Source organism: Bufo gargarizans, chromosome 5 (assembly GCF_014858855.1).
Source record: "Bufo gargarizans isolate SCDJY-AF-19 chromosome 5, ASM1485885v1, whole genome shotgun sequence".
Classification (NCBI taxonomy): Eukaryota; Metazoa; Chordata; class Amphibia; order Anura; family Bufonidae; genus Bufo; species Bufo gargarizans.
In genome coordinates this window covers 238,636,695-238,654,399 of record NC_058084.1, presented here as the reverse complement: position 1 = coordinate 238,654,399, position 17,705 = coordinate 238,636,695, and the positions used below count along the sequence as shown (strand labels likewise).

Here is a 17,705-nt window from a genome sequence, read left to right as displayed (position 1 = left end):
TCAATGGCACGGGGCGCTGTATATTGGGGCTGTGTGTATGGGGGATGTGTGTTGGAGTTCTGCGGGTCACACTGTTGTTACCTAATGGTGGCATGGCCTATCATATCCAATAGGATTTATGTTCACCTTTTAGTTGCCTTTACAGTGGTTGAATTCAGAGAGTGTTGTGGTGTGGGGATCACATCAAATGTGTGGCCCTCTTACTGTTCTCTTCCCCTGTTATATAGTGTGCTATTTCCCCTTTCCCTTTTTAGTGCATATTTAATAATAAAACTTTTTTTTTTTTTTTTTTAAGCAATCCCCCCTTTTGGAATATTCTAGTTCAAGATGTTATCCTGCAAAGTTGATCCCAAGGAAGCCAAAAAGACACCAAAAGCCAATTGTCATTATAGTGAAAAGAAAAACTTGTAACTAGAGTTGAGCAGACATCTGGATGTTTGGGTTTGCCGAGTTCAGGACCCGAACTTGACCCCGAACCCTATTGAAGTCAATGGGGACCCGAACTTTGGAGCACTAAAACGGCTCTAAAAAAGTCATGGAAAGGGCTAGAGGGCTGCAAAAGGTAGCAAAATGTGGTTGAGATGGCAAGTGCTCTGCAAACAAATGTGGATAAGGAAATGACTTCAAATAACATAAAATACATAAAAATAAAAAATAATCTTGATCTAGGAGGAGGAGGAGGTCCATATGGAGTAAGAGGTTGAGGAGGCGGTGGATGTGGCGGTGTAGGTGGAAGGGCCGGTGGAGGAGGAGGAGCAGATAGCCAACACTGGTTTTTGTTTTTCATTTAATTTTTAATTTTTAATTTTTTTATTTGGGTAGACCCCAAAACTCTGGGAAATATAAAAAAATAAAACAAAGAGTGCGCTGGAGTACAACAATGGCTGGGTGAGGCCGGTATGCATGTCTATTCTGCACAAGGTACGAACAAGTCCTGTGGGATTCCTGACTGGTTCATTTTAATGAATGTGAGCTTGTCCACGTTGGCTGTGGACAGGCGGTTTCGCTTGTCTGTGATAACCCCCTCCTGCCGTGCTAAATAAATGTTCAGACAATACACTGGCTGCAGGGAAGGCCAGCACCTCCAAGGCATAAAGGGCAAGCTCAGGCCATATGCCCAATTTGGAGACCCAGAAGTTGAAGGGGGCAGGACCCATCAGTCAGTACGTGTAGGCTTGTGCACGCATACTGCTCCACCATGTTGCCGAAATGCTGCCTCCTGCTAAGACGTTCCATATCAGCAGGTGGTGCTGGTTGTTGTGGCTTGCTGACAAAACCTTTCCACATTTTGGCCATGCTAACCCTGCCTTCTGAGGTGCTGGAGATTTGCTAATCCTCCTCCTCCTCCTAATCCTCCACTGTCAGATGGGAAGGCCATCAGCAGAGCGTCTACCAGCGTGCGCTTGTACTCGCGCATCTTACGATCACGCTCCAGTGACGGAATAAAGGACGGTACGTTGTCCTTATAATGGGGATCTAGCAGTAATCGGCACAAGTTAATCGGCACAAGTTAGAATATGACCAACTCGGCGGTCGTTGCGGAAACACTGCAGCATATAATTGCTCATGTGCCAGGCTGCCCAGAGGCAACGAAAAGCTGTCCTCTGTGGGAGTTGTATCGTCTGTGTCCTCTGTATCCCCCCCCCCCCCCCAATCACCAGTGACGCCCATGAGCTGGTTTGGGTGCCACCCTGCTGTAAACACGGTTCCTCCTCCACCTCCTCATCATCCTCCAGAACTGTGCCCTGGCTGGACAATTGTGTACCTGGTGTATGTTGGTGCAGGAACCCACCCTCAGAGCCACTTGTGAATGACTAGCCTGAAACCCTTCCTCCTCCTCCTGTGCCACATCCTCTTCCATCATCGCATGAGGCGTTTTTTCAAGGGGGCATAGAAGTGGGATAGTAACCCTGAGAACTGCGTCATCGGCACTGGCCATGTTGGTGGAGTACTCGAAACAGCACAACAAGGCACACGGGTCTCGCATGGGGGCCCACTCACTGGTGGTGAAGTGGTGCTGTTCCGCAGAGCGACTTAGCCGTGTGTGCTGCAGCTGAAACTCCACTATCGCCTGCTGCTGCTCGCACAGTCTGGCCAGCATGTTCAAGGTGGAGTTCCACCATGTGGGCACATCGCATATCAGGCGGTGAGCGGGAAGGCCGAAGTTGCGCTGCAGCGCTGACATGCGAGCAGCAGCAGGGTGAGAACACCAGGGAAGGGATGTGCGTCTAACCGGCTTGTCCCTGCTACAAGATTTTGCCCATTATCGAACACCACCAGGCCGGGCTTGAAGCTCACTGGCACCAACCATTCATCTATCTGTTGTTCCATCCCATCCACAGCTCCTGCGCTGTGGGGTTTGTCCCCCAAACAGATACGTTTTAAAACTGCCTGCTGTCGTTTACCCCTGGCTATGCTGAAGTTGGTGGTGAAGGTGTTACGCTTTACCGAATGAGGAGGCGGTAGAGGATGAAGAAGCGGAATAGGAGGAGGAAGCAACAGGAGGCAAAGAGAAAAGCCGGGCAATCCTCGGTGGTGGACGGACATGCGCCAAACTGCTATCCGCTTCAGGCCCAGCCGCCACTGCATTTAACCAGTGTGCTGTTAGGGAGATATAACGTCTTTGACCGTGCTTACTGGTCCATGCATCGGTAGTTAGGTGGACCTTGCCACAGATGGCGTTGCGTGGTGCATACCTGATTCTCACATGAACTCACCATACCCCTCACGGAATCCAAATGCGTAAAAATTTTTAGACATTTATATTCCAGACTTCTTCTCATGCTTTAGGGCCCCTAAAATGCCAGGGCAGTATAAATACCCCACATGTGACCCCATTTCGGAAAGAAGACACCCAAGGTATTCGCTGAGGGGCATATTGAGTTCATGAAAGATTGAACTTTTTGTCACAAGTTAGCGGAAAGGGAGACTTTGTGAGAAAAAACTATGATTTTCCGCTAACTTATGCCCAAAAAAAAAATCTGCTATGAACTCACCATGCCCCTCACGGAATACCTTGAGGTGTCTTCTTTCCAAAATGGGGTCACATGTTGGGTATTTATACTGCCCTGGCATTTTAGGGGCCCTAAAGCGTGAGCAGAAGTCTGGAATCCAAATGCCTAAAAATGCCCTCCTAAAAGGTACTCATTGGAATTTGGGCCCCTTTGCGCACCTAGGCTGCAAAAAAGTGTCACACATGTGGTATCGCCGTACTCAGGAGAAGTTGGGCATTGTGTTTTGGGGTGTATTTTTACATATACCCATGCTGGGTAAGAGAAATATTTCTGTCAAATGACAACTTTGTATAATAAAATGGGAAAAGTTGTCTTTTAGAGATTTCTCTCACCCAGAATGGGTATATGTAAAAAGACACCCCAGAACACATTGCCCTACTTCTCCTGAGTACGGCGATACCACATGTGTGACACTTTTTTACAGCCAAGATGCGCAAAGGGGCCCAAATTCCAATGAGTACTTTCAGGATTTCACAGGGCATTTTTACGCATTTGGATTCCAAACTACTTCTCACGCTTTAGGGCCCCTAAAATGCCAGGGCAGTATAAATACCCCACATGTGACCCCATTTTGGAAAGAAGACACACCAAGGTATTCCGTGAGGGGTATGGTTAGTTCATGTAAAATTGTATTTTTTGTCCCAAGTTAGTGGAATATGAGACTTTGTAAGAAAAAATAAAAATAAACATTTTCCGCTAACTTGTGACAAAATAAAAACTTGAACTCACTATGAACTCACTATGCCAATCAGCGAATACCTTAGGGTGTCTACTTTATGAAATGGGGTCATTTGTGGGGTGTTTCTACTGTCTGGGCATTGTAGAACCTCAGGAAACATGACAGGTGCTCAGAAAGTCAGACCTGCTTCAAAATGCGGAAATTCACATTTTTGTACCATAGTTTGTAAACGCTATAACTTTTGCGCAAACCAATAAATATACATTTATTGCAATTTTCTTTATCAAAGACATGTAGAACAATAAATTTAGAGAAAAATGTATATAGTTTTATTTGAAAAATTTTACAACTGAAAGTGAAAAATTTTTTTTTTTTGAAAGTTAAAATGTCAGCAGCGATGAAATACCACCAAATGAAAGCACTATTAGTGAGAAGAAAAGGAAGTAAAATTCATTTGGGTGGTAAGTTGTATGACCGAGCAATAAACCGTGAAAGTAGTGTAGTACAGAATTGTAAAAAGTAGACTGGTCATTAAGGGGGTTTAAGCTAGGGGAGCTGAGGTGGTTAATACAATTACTTCACGGTCACAAAAAATTAGAATTTGTCAACCAACAATGTAACAGCAGTATTGACTGGTTTTATCGGACTGTCAGAAATGCAGCGCAGGCCGCAAATGTACAATCTAGCACAAAATGGGTGTTTGTTTTTTTTCAAACAAAAATATAACAGCAGTATTTAACGGTTGAATTGGACTGTCAGAAATGCAGAGCAGGCTGCAAATGTACTATCTAGCACAAAAAGGGTGTTTTTGTCAAACAAAAATAAATCCGCAGTATTTAACGGTTGTATTGGACTGTCAGAAATGCAGCGCAGGCCTCAAAGGTACTTTATGGAAAAAAATAAGATTTTTTCAGCCACAGTGAAACTGATGGATTTACAGATTTTATTTCACCATTAGATTTGCAGAGCAGGCCGCAAAGGTACTTTATGGGGAAAAAAATATATGAATTTTTCACCCACAATTAAACAGATGGATTTAACAGTGCAGCATGTGCAGGGCGCAAATGTACTTTTTTGCGAAAAAAAATAAATTTGTCCCCCCAGAATCTAACTGATGGATTTACTGAACTGATTACACTCACATATGCAGCACAGGGGTACTTTACAGAAAAAAAGATGTGAATGTCACCCCCTGGGTCCCTGAACTCAGACGGATTACTTATATTTTATTCACTTCCCCTATATGCAGGGCAGGTGCACTTAAAAAATGGTTATATGTTGCCCACTGAACTAAAAGAACAGGATTAAATGATTGTCCCTGGCACATATGCCGTGCTGGTGCACCGAACTTGCACAAAATGGCTGCCGACGCCCGCCTAACTAACAGACGGATAAAATGTATTTTTCTGTGTCACCGGGCTCAGGGCAGGGTACAAAAATGTTGCATTGTACCCACAAAAAATAAATAAAATAAATTGCTGTAGATCGCAGAGTTAGCAACAAATTCTGATAACAGATTAATTCCTATTCTCTATTCTCCCTATTCCTACACTAGTAAGAGCTGAGTGACGTGCGGCGGTACGTGACTCCAGCTTAAATAGAGGCTGGGTCACATGCTGCACTGGCCAATCACAGCCATGCCATTAGTAGGCATGGCTGTTATGGCTTCTAAGGGCACACGAATTAAACGCTTGTTGATTATCTGCCGAACCTTTACTGAAATGTTCGGGTCCGGGGTAAAAAAATCCTAAAGTTCTTTACAGTTCGGGTTTGCTCAACCCTACTTGTAACAAAAAAAAGTTAACAATATAATTGAAATATTGTCACAGCAACTTTAGACAGCAAGATGCACATATAAATGGCTGGAACAATATGCACACCTTTTCCCCCTTGTGCACAAAGTTTGAGCCATCTATCAGAGGTACAGTGGATATAAAAAGTCTACACACCCCTTTAAAATGTCAGGTTTCTGTGATGTAAAAATTGAGACAAAGATAAATCATTTCAGAACTTTTTCCACCTTTTTTATTGTGACCTATAAACTGTACATGGTTGCATAAGTGTGCACACCCTTAAACTAATACTTTGTTGAAGCACCTTTTGATTTTATTACAGCACTCAGTCTTTTTGGGTATGAGCATGGCACATTTTGACTTGGCAAGATTTGCCCACTCTTCTTTGCAAAAAAACTACAAATCTGTCAGATTGCGAGGGCATCTCCCGTGCACAGCCCTCTTCAGATCACCCCACAGATTTTCAATCGGATTCAGGTCTGGGCTCTGGCTGAGCCATTCCAAAACTTTAATCTTCTTCTGATGAAGCCATTCCTTTGTTGATTTGGATGTATGCTTTGGGTCGTTGTCATGCTGAAAGATGAAGTTCCTCTTTGTGTTCAGCTTTCTAGCAGAAGCCTGGAGGTTTTGTGCCAATATTGACTGGTATTTGGAACTGTTCATAATTCCCTCTAGCTTAACTAAGGCCCCAGTTCCAGCTGATATAAAACAGCCCCAAAGTATGTTGCTGCCACCACCATGCTTCACTGTGGGTATAGTATTCTTTTGGTGATGTGCAGTGTTTTTGCATCAAACATATCTTTTGGAATAATGGCCAAAAAGTTCAACTTTGGTTTTATCAGACCATAACACCTTTTCCCACATGCTTTTGGGAGACTTCAGATGTGCTTTTACAAAATGTAGCCTGGCTTGGATGTTTTTCTTTGTAAGAAAAGGCTTTCGTCTTGCCACTCTACCCCACAGCCCAGACATATGAAAAATACAGGAGATTGTTGTCACATGTACCACACAGCCAGTACTTGCCAGATATTCCTGTAGTTCCTTTAATGTTGCTGTAGGCCTCTTGGTAGCCTCCCAGCCCAGTTTTCTTTTCATCAATTTTGGAGGGAATTCCAGTTCTTGGTAATGTCACTGTTGTGCCATATTTTCTCCACTTGATGACTGTCTTCACTGTGTTCCATGGTATGTCTAATGCCTTGGAAATTATTTTGTACCCTTCTCCTGACTAATGCCTTTTAACAATGAGATCCCTCTGATGCTTTGGAAGCTCTCTGTGGACCATGGCTTTTGCTTTGGGATGCGACTAAGAAAATTTTAGGAAAGACCAACTAGAGCAGCAGAACTTTATTTGGGGTTAATCAGAGGCACTTTAAATGATGGCAGGTGTATACTGACTCCTATATAACACAATTTTGAATATGATTGGTTAATTCTGAACACAGCTACACCCCCAGTTATAAGAGGGTGTGCAGACATATGCAACCACATTATTATTATTATTATTTTTTTTTTATTTCTTCCCTCCACCTAATAGATTTCAATTTGTTTTTTAATTGAGTTGTACAGTTTATAGGTCACATTAAAGGTGAAAAAAGTTCTGAAATGATTTATCTTTGTCTCTTTTTTTTTTACAGCACAGAAACCTGACTTTTTAACAGGGGTGTGTAGCCTTTTTATATCCACTGTATATGTTCCTGACGTATACCTCCAATGCAAGGCTCCAACGTATTCCACTGTATAGGTATACAAGTGGTATATGCCAACAGAGGACAGAATTACATTCTTTTGGCCCCCACTGGGTGAATGGAACCCTATGGACACATTTGACATACACCCTAGGACCTTTTCCTGGTTAATGCATTAAACATAGGGTTCAGATGCAATGTACGCTGAGCCTTAATTTGTTCAAATATTCTCTACCTGCCTAAAGCTTAGGTTGAACAGCAACGCGCATTGCATGACATGACATCTAATGATTGTGCGACACCTGACATACTGCAACATTGGACAGCAGTGCTGGATTTCTGGTTGCAGGGCACACACGGTGTAAGAGACTTTCCTATCATAGACTACAATCCAAGTTGCATGCTATCTGTGATGTGGTCTTGTTTTTAGAGCCAATTCACTGCTCTTAAATAGTCACTCGACAGAAAGTTCCATACAAGTAGCATAAGTAGACCTGTTCTTGCGCAACGCATGTCGCCATGTAGCCCCAGCCTTAAACAAATTGTGGATTATGGCCCTTGTAAAGGCAGGTAATTCTTTTCTTTGAGCAAAACAGCCAGCGACTAAACACAACAATATTGAGCATTCCTGTATATGTTGACCTGGGTGATATGTCTGGAGGCAGGATGGGAGATATTATCTTTCTGTTCTCTCAATCAGCCAAAGCAGAGTGACCTCCTAGGCAGCGTTAGAGAAGATATGCATCAGTAAGGCCTTTATTGAGTGGGTAAATCTGCTATATAAAGAGGGGATTATAAAAAGATAATGGGCTTCGTATGTGGCCCAAGAGGGGAATGGATACTAATATTATGCCAATGATCTCCTTCTCCACTGCTACTCAGAGCCAAAAGTAATTAGTCTTATAGGGACACATGGAGGATAGTCGGGTATTAAAATAAATTGGGGGAAATTGTCATGTCTTACCCTGGAACTTACAGCTAAGGTTGTTGGAAAACTGGTATTAATAGATTTTTTTCAAGTATTTGGCGATTATAAATCGCCAGAAGGGTTGACCAGAATATGGAATTGAATGCCCTTACATTGATACATAAGATAAGGAGTAAAGCCTCATGCACACGTCCGTGGAACACAGACTGTGGGATACCGGCCTGGATTTCTTCTGAGTGCAGGAGCGCATAGCGTCATTGGTTACTCTGACGCCATGCGCTTCCTGCTGCCACCGCAGTACAGTAATACACTGGTATGGATCATACCAGTGCATTACTGTACTGCGGCAGCAGGAAGCACACGGCCTCATAGCAACCAATGACGCGGTGCGCTCCTGCACTCAGAAGAAATTCAGGCCGGTATCACACGGACCGTGTTCCACGGACGTGAGGCTTAAGATCAAGATCTGGATTAAATTATATGTATCTGTGGCCACAAAGATAACATTAATCAAAATAGTAATGCTGCCCCAGATATTGTCTTTAAGGTCCTTTTACACAGACAGCGAATTAGGCTAATTATTAGGGACGAGGGTTTGTAGAAATGCTGGTTCCTGATAATTGGCCTGTGTAAAAGGTGCTGTTGACAACCCAATGAACAAGTAAACGCTCATAAAATTAAAAATAGCATGTGTGTCCAGTAGCAACAGTAGAAACACAGTGAAAAATAGATTTTTTTAGTACCTGTATGTTTTTCTTATGGAAGATTTTTATTCATGTATTAATTTATTTATTCATCCATTTACTTACTTACAAACAGGTCAAATATTACTGCTGATGAATTTGTCTTTTGTAATGGACTAGTACTTCATAGAATTCAGTGCCTTCGTGGATTTGGAGAATGGCTGGAAGCAATTAGAAATTTTGCATTACATTTGCAGAGCCTTAACCTTGACATTTCAACCTTGGCTTGCCTATCAGCTATATGTCTTATTTCTGGTAAGTCTGCGTTAACCAATTTGCTTGCCAAAATCAATTGATTCACAAATTCCGTAACAGAAGTCCTGCCTATAGGGTCTAAAATATTTACCTGCACGATTATCTAGCTTATTAGTACTGTTATGTCTTTTTATTGACTAAGCTCCTATTCATTGCTAAAAAACTACTCTTGGGCTACTTTCACACTAGCGTTAATATTTTCTGGTTTTGAGATCCATCATATGGTCTCAATACTAGAAAAAAACACTTCTGTTTTGCCCCAATTCATTGAGGGGACAAAACAGAAGTTTGGCTTAGTAGCCAAGTGGGTGGTCCAATTAGTAACTGATAGCTATCTATGTATACACACATACAGGTGAAACTCGAAAAATATATATCGTGCAAAAGTCCATTTATTTCAGTAATGCAAATTAAAAGAAATTGCATTAATACATCTTTTTTATAAACTAAATATTCTCCCCCAAAAATCATACAAATATAGAATGTATCATCAAAATGTAGAAATAATCTATTTGTATGAAAATGTTTGGAATATTTATCAATAAATTAACTCTAGTCAGCTAATTAAATCATATCCCCTGAGCAAAGGGCACCTAAAAATTGTGACTTTGGGGCTTCATAAGCTGTAAATCATAATCATCCAAATTATAACAAGTAAAGGCTTGAAATATCTCGCTTTGCATGTAATGAGTCTATCTCATATGTTAGTTTCACTTTTTAAGTTGCATTACTGAAATATTCTAATTTTTCAAGTTTCAACTGTATATTGAATGCTATCAGTCACTTAGACGACACACCTGGACACTAATGGAACGGAATGCTCCAAAATGCATTCCGTTCCATTCTCATACTGGAGAGCAGACCGCAGCTGTCACGTACCGGCAGGACAGGTAGTGGATCCTCTGGACCAGAGAGGCGATGGCGCGGGTTGTACTAAAGGACCGGTTCTAAGCAGTTACTGGTCTTCACCAGAGCCCGCCGCAAAGCGGGATGGATTTGCTGCGGCGGTAACTACCAGGTCGTGTCCCCTAGTAACAACTCGACCTCTCTGGCAGCTGATAAGGTGTGGTACACAGGGAGAAGGCAAGAGCGTAGTCGGACGTAGCAGAGGTCAGGGCAGGCAGCAAAGGTTCAAAGGCGAGTAGACGGTAGCAACGGGTTCGGCAACAGGCAAGGCAAACTAACACAGTATGGACCGCTTTCTCTGAGGCACAAGGCACAAAGATCCGGCAGAAAGCTGTGGGAGGAGAAGGTATAAATGGGCAGTGCACAGGTGCAGCCTAATTAAGTCAGCACTGCCTCTCACAAACCTTAACCCTTAATAACCCCTTTGGACCAGGCACCAATCACTGGTGCACTGGCCCTTTGAATCTAAGAGTCCCGGCGCGCCCTAGAGAGCGAGGACGCACACGCCGAGACACAGGAGTGCTGCCTGGGGGCATACGCTGTGAGCGCTCCGAGGCCAGCAGGGGACCCGGAGCGCTCAGCGTAACAGCAGCATACTGCGGTTTGCTTTCTGTCCTGGGATGCGGAGCAAGATGGATCCGTCATGACTCACGATGCAAGTCAATGAGATCCGTTTCCTCTGACACAATCGAAAATGGATCCGTTCCCCATTGACTTTCAATGGAGTTCATGACGGATTAGTCTTGGCTATGTTAAAGATAATACAACTGGATCTGTTCATAACGGATGCAGATGGTTGTATTATCAGTAATGGAAGATTTTTTTTTTTTTTGCTGAACCCTGCCGGATCCGGCAAAAATGCTAGTGTGAAAGTAGCCTTAAATAAATTCTGTCAGCAGTTTTGGTGTTGCTAAACTGTTAAAAGCACTAGGTGGGGCTGGGAAGAGCAGTAGTGACATACCTTTTGTGGAGCTTTTACTATTTGGAGTTGTGTGAATATGAAGTTTTGTTCAGACAGATTATGATCCGGCAAGTGCCCTGAACATTATTAGCTTTAGTGATCTGCTGCTTGGTCCACATACCCCACATCCCCTGACGAAGCCACCGAGCATGGCGAAACATGTCGGGAGGGGTGGTATGACGTCCTGTATTTTAAACAGTGCCTGAAATGTTAGGGACTAGTGTATAAAAAGAGTACGCTGCAGAGACAACACCAGACATTGAGGAGTGGAATTGAGCATGCCACATGAGCGGTTTAGCGTGAACAGTGACTTCTATGGATGAAATAGAGCAGTCAGTAGCACAAAAGTGTAGAGTGTAGCCTAGAGACAAGTGAATTGAGCAGACTAGTGGCAGCTTCAAAAGTACACACAAACCTAGCAACATTGTTTCACTGTTGTCCAGCCTGAATATAAAGGCCAAACGATAAAAGGATCTTAATAGGAGCGCCCAATCTGCCATCACATTGTATGAATGCACAAACAAAGTATTAGCAGAGGCTTGCAAGTGCAGCTATACCCCATACAAATGAATGGGAGGCACTGCACTCCACAGTGGCTACATGTGACAAAGGCAAATACATTCATACACTCCAATTGTACCCTCCATCAGACACTGATAATTTTAATAGTTTTCTATAGTTGTTTGGTTCATTTATTTTAAAATAATAACTAATAAAGAAATATTTTTATTTTCAGTTAGGGACCCCTACAGGGAATTTAGGGTCTGAATAGACCATAGATGTGTCATTACTAATAATATCCCGAGGGTTCCTAAAAGGGACTTTATTTAATAAACTGCTGCTTGGATGCTACACTGTCCATCAGCGCAGAGAGCACTTAATGCAGAAGCTCTACCCTGGGCACTTTTCTGGATCTTAACCTGCCTAGTAGATAGTAGCCTTAAAAGAGTTGTTCGGGTTCAAAGCTGAACCCAGACATACCCATATTTTCACCCAGGCAGCTCAGATGGGCGTGCTTTAGCGCTGCCCTAGCAGTTTTACTGCTACCCATCAGTGCCACACCAGTCTTTTTTTTTTTTTTTTTAATAAATATTTTATTGTTTTAATGCAAAATTAATAACCATGTTACATATCTAATATTTTATAATCCATAAGTCCGTCTAATCTAGTCCATGGACGTAATTAACAATAATTGCATACAAATGTCCATATTTATGTGGAGGACTCTATCTGAGGAGAATGGCAGGATTCGCCCGGCATCCAAAGCCTAGTAAAGGAGTTGTGCGAGGTAGCCCATTTTACCTAAGTTCTCTATAATTGGCGTGGGCCCCCCAGCAACGAGCGCGCCCCGCGCACGCTCTCTCCCAGACACGGCCAGGCACGATCGACAGAGTCAACACTCATGTGGCCGATCACTTAATACTCGCATGCTACATACTGTATAAAAGATGAGCTTGCAGCAAGCTTTAATCTCAAGCTTTTTATAAGACAAAGGGCAGAGAAGGGGGTCCAGCAGTCTTTGTCACCGTGGTGAATAACCCACTCGCATATTTTACTGCCTCGTCCCCATATGCTTGAATAAGATAACAGTGCAGTAGTTCGCCATACCTCACAGAGATCTCATATGGTAGAAACTAAAGTCGAATATCCCTCGACAGTCTCGAGGAATTAAAGAGGATGTAAGCAAGAATCACGGCCGAAGGCCCACTCTGTGTCGTTAAAAATGCACTCAGTAGCACACCCACCACACGTGTCGTCTCATTGCCTGCTGTGAAGCCTCATGTCTGACAGGAGGAGTCGTACCCTGCGCCCGGACGTCCCCAGGTCCTGAGCCCCAGTGCCCCACCAATATATCACTCACTATTCTAAATACGAATTCCAACCTTTGTTTTACTGCCGGAAGGTCCTCCCATCCTCCAACATTCCTAGAGATCCTCGTGTACTCAAGTGTAGCTTCACATTCTTCCCCGATAGTATACATATAAGCAAACCGGACAAATGGAATTTCCCCCTAACTAACCCCAACCACCCACTCTCCCACCTTGCAGGAAAAAAATAAATAAATAAATAAGTAGCGAAGAGAAGTAGACTCCTAATTAATTATCTATGTCCCATTCTTTCCATAAATTATTCCACTTTAAGTGAGCTCCTCTTTGTTTGTAAAGTATCTTCTCGTAGCTTTTCACTTTCTCAACCAAGCTCAACCAGTTTTTACAGTCTGGGGCGACAGAGGAAAACCAGGCTCTGGAAATGAGGAGTCTAGCTAAGAATATCACCTTAATCAACAGATGGCATTTTATAGGCTGGTAATTAACCTCCGATAAGTCTCCCAGGACCCATATCCTGGGGGACAAAGGAACAACAATTTTAAGTTTACACGCCAGGTTCTTTTGGACCAAGCTCCAATACCTACTCACCATTGGGCAATCCCAGAACATATGTAAATGATCTGCCTCAGATTCACCACAACGTGGGCAGCTAGAGGAGGCCCTGAGTCCTCTTCTATGTAGCCATATGGATGTCACATAAATTTTGTGCAGAATATTGAATTGTACAACAGTGTGGTTAAAATTGTGTGAAACCAGCTTTAAGCTTTCCCCTATATTCTCCCAATTTGGATGGCCCACCTCTGCAAGAAGAGAAGACCAAGCTCTCTGTCCTGGAGAGAAAACATCCAGAAAAAAATTATCCATTAAGTGTCTATAACAGTGTGATAGTTTAATTCTCGTGACAATTTTCTTACAAATTAAATCATGTAAAAATACAGGAGTATCTATAATGAAGAAGTGACTATTTAAAGTGCTAGAAAGTGCGGACCTCAATTGGAAGTATGCATACCAAGCCACCTCACCTAGCTTTGCCCTTAATTCCGTGAGGGGCAAAATTTGTCCCCCACTGACTACTTGATGTAGATACTGAACATTTTTGGTCCTCCAATACTGGCGGCAGCTTAAGTCGTTTAAGTTAGGAAGTTTTGGGTTATGCCATAATGGGGTGCAGGTGAGTGATGCCTTAACTCCACACCAACTCCTTATGACCAACCAGGTCTTTCTGACCATTCTGCAGAAGAATGAGTACCCACTCGGGATATTTGACAAATAATCAGATTCCAGTACAGTAAAAAAATCCGAAAAGCCTGAATCTTTCACTACTCTACTGCAAAAAGGGCTATTTTCCCAGTCGTTAAAAAGACAGAGTTGGGACGCCACAAAATAGCCCTTAAAATAGGGGAGGTTAAGACCTCCCCGATTGTAGGGCATGGAAAAATAGAGTGCCTTCAGTCTAACACGCTTCCTCCCGCATAGTAAATCATTGAGCATACGTTCTATCAATCTAAAGGGCTTGTCTGGAATCCACATAGGCGAATTACGCAGGACATAAAGAACCTGGGGCAGCACTACCATTTTTATTAATGAAATCCTGTCTGCTCTTGCTGGCAGGATTTTTTGCATTATCTTAATTTTAGCTCTCAATTTCATCAACAAGGGAATCAGGTTAAGTTGTAGATTTTCCTGAGGTTTGGCAGAAACTGTTATACCCAGATACTTTATTGAATCCGAAATTGTTAACTGCTTATTCCCTTCGCCTCGCAACTCGTCTATAGGGAGGAGAACGGTCTCATCCCAGTTGATCTCAGAAAAAAGACCAACCAGGATCAGAAAAAAGACCAACCAGGTCCATTATACGAGGGAGAGTAGTGTCTGTTTGATGGATAAAGACCAAGATGTCATCTGCGTAGAGGGATACTCGATCATGCTTCCCCATTATGCCAAAACCGGCCACCTTCGAGTCCTGTCTTATCATGGCCGCTAGGGGTTCAATGTAAATATTAAATAGATAGGGGGGAAAGGGGGCAACCCTGACGGGTGCCCCTTCCCAAAGTGAAACTTTGTCGTCAAGTCATTGATCCTAATCCTAGCAGTGGGAGAGTTATACAGTAGCTTAACCATCCCCATAAATCTTGGACCAAAGCCCATTTTTTTCATCACCTCCCAGAGAAAGGTCCACTCCACCCTGTCGAAGGCTTTGGTAGCATCCAGCGACAGGATGGAGCGGGCACCATGCCCCGGGGACTGAATATTCATAAATAGCCTATGTAGATTGTTGTGAGTACCCCTTTTTGGCATGAAGCCATTTTGATCTGGGTGAATAATGGTGGGCATAACCCGCGAGAGCCTCCTAGCCAAGATTTTTGATAATAACTTAGCATTGGTGTTTAATAAGGATATTGGTCTATATGAGCTCAGTTCTACCGGGTCTTTATCCTTTTTTAGAATTAGAACAATAAGGGTCTCCATCATAGAGTATGGTAGTCGCCCTCCCTGTGTTGCTTGAGAAAAAACATGCAACACCTGGGGGAGAATCACATCGCTATACTTACGATAGACCTCGTATGGAAGGCCATCCAGTCCTGGTGAGGAGTTCCCCGAGATTGACCCGAGGGCCTCCTGCAGCTCGATGATAGACAGCTCCTCCTCCAGATATTCTTTTTGAGCTTCATTTAAAGTAGGAAGTGGAATTCTCTCCAGGAACCGCATCGCCAGTTCGGATGACAAACCTGGGGAGGATCTATATGTCTGAGCAAAGTATTGTAGAAAGGTATTCCCAATTCCCTCTGCATCTGTTATTGTTTCCCCCTTTGCGTTACGGATCAAAATAATAAGTTTTTTTTTTTTTTTTTTCTTGTTGTGAAATTATTCTAGCTAAGAGCTTAACAATAAGTACTGATCCCGTAGGACAGAGGGATAAAACTTAGCATTTATTTTCGGTCAAACTAAAATTATGGACAACAGAGGAGGAGCCTCTATACATAACAAATATAACAAGACAGCCCAGCGGGCAAACTAATACATACAAAAACAGTGTGACCAGAGGTTTGAATAAAAGCAGGAACGTTCTCACCCGGTTGTTGATCAGGATGTCTCATGGAGAAGACTGGGGGTGAAGAACGGTCCTTGGATGCTTCTCGTTCACACACAAAAAATAGATGAGCCCCTTCAAGATGGTTGGAGGCGAGGTGGTTAGCCCTAGGCAACCCTAAGAAGGGGGGCAGGGGCTAGTATGCCCTACCTATCTACACGGGGACTTACCCCGCAAGGAGCGTCCCCGTCCGGATGCCTGTCCCTGTGGGGACAGAAACCCTAGTAGTCCCTAAGAGATGCTCCCTACGTGTCACGTTTCAGTTCGTTCACAGAATATCATCAGGGGAGATAAATGGTACACACAGGGCTATGGATTGGGCCTGTGCGACCAAAGAGACAAAATAATACTAAAAAAGGTATTTTTAGAACATGGGTCAGAAGCCTAAAAAAGTGTGAGGCCAGTCAGGCTAAGACACACGGGGCATGACCGCATTGGACGTGTTATTCAATATAGATGCACCAGTGGGTGCCAACTATGCAGTAACACTGAGCCACAGGGACGATCAATCCAGGGGCGGGCTGTCGGCAGAGTGTACTCACCGCTCTGTATCTTAAGTACGCTCCGATGCCGCCGGATTCCCTTGCCGCTTTCTACTTCCGGGCACGTGACTAGGTGAACAGGGTGTCACGTGCCCGGTGGAACGCAGGAAGTGAGCGTGCGTTCCAACCCGACGCGGCCCGTGGAGCGCGTCGCCAGAAGATGACGTCGCACAGCATGTGAGATATCACATGACCAGGAACTGGTCACGGGGCACGCCGGGCCGAAAGGGGAACGCCCACCATCCCTGTTCCGAGCAGAAAGCAACGGATGTATTGGCAAGTGGCGGAACGGAGTGTGGGCAAAGTAATTGGGCACAATAATAAATTGTCACAATTAGATGCCAAGTGGATCCAGGGTTCTAAGGATCCATGGTAACGATTCATATATATGAAATAGATAAACTAGACTATTAGAGGCAAATTCAATTGTACATAGGCCAAAGGAGCAGTAGAACTGGCCCAACGAAAAAAAGAGAGAAAATGCATGTTGGGAAAATCAAATAAAGCAGCTAAAATTAAGCTGTTCATTTAATCCCATAGGGGCCATTGTCTTTAAATAGTAGATCCAGCGCAATTCGCGCTGCAATAGGGCACGGTCCCAATCTCCTCCACGTTTGGGGGGTGGAACATGATCGATGCCCATCACAGTGATGCAGGCTTTCCCGTTGTGTTGACGGTGAACATGATTGGCGACCGGAGTGTCTTTAGCTTTGGTTATGTCGCCAAGATGTTCACCGACACGTCTGCGCAGTTCCCGGATAGTTTTTCCTACGTATCCCTTGCCGCATTCACACGACAAGAGATAAATGACACCACGGCTCCTGCAGTTAATGAAATGGTGTATATGGTATGTCTTCCCTGTAACCGTACTACTGAAATCTTTACCGGTTTTTAGATAGGGACAGGCGATACACCCGCTGCATCTGAAGCATCCCTTGATATCAGATTTGAGCCAAGCTGAACCTGATACAGAGGGTGGGGGTGTGAATTCGCTCGACACTAATGTGTCGCGAAGACTCCGTCCTCGGCGATAAGTGACGTGAGGATAATCTCCCACCACTTCTTTTAAATCGGGGTCTAGTTGAAGAATACCCCAGTTTTTTTGGAAGATGCGTCTGACTTCCCCAGCAGCCCTGTCAAAGGTCATGATCGGGCGAATGATGTTGGAAGATGGCGTGGTGCAGGGTTTGGGAACAAGGAGGGATGTTCTATCTGAGTGTAATGCAAACTCAAATGCTCTCCTTAGGACCTTGTCGGGATAGCCACGTTGAAGGAACCT

The 17,705-nt window shown here is 43.7% G+C and overlaps 1 protein-coding gene across 1 annotated transcript in view; it reads left to right on the top strand.

The window, feature by feature from the left end:
* NR4A3 (nuclear receptor subfamily 4 group A member 3) overlaps window positions 1-17,705 on the top strand; it is a 192,604-nt gene that overhangs the window by 115,447 nt on the left and 59,452 nt on the right. The window contains exon 7 of the mRNA XM_044294265.1: window positions 8,919-9,097. Coding sequence (XP_044150200.1) covers window positions 8,919-9,097 — 179 coding nt within the window. The remainder of the gene's footprint in view (window positions 1-8,918; window positions 9,098-17,705) is intronic.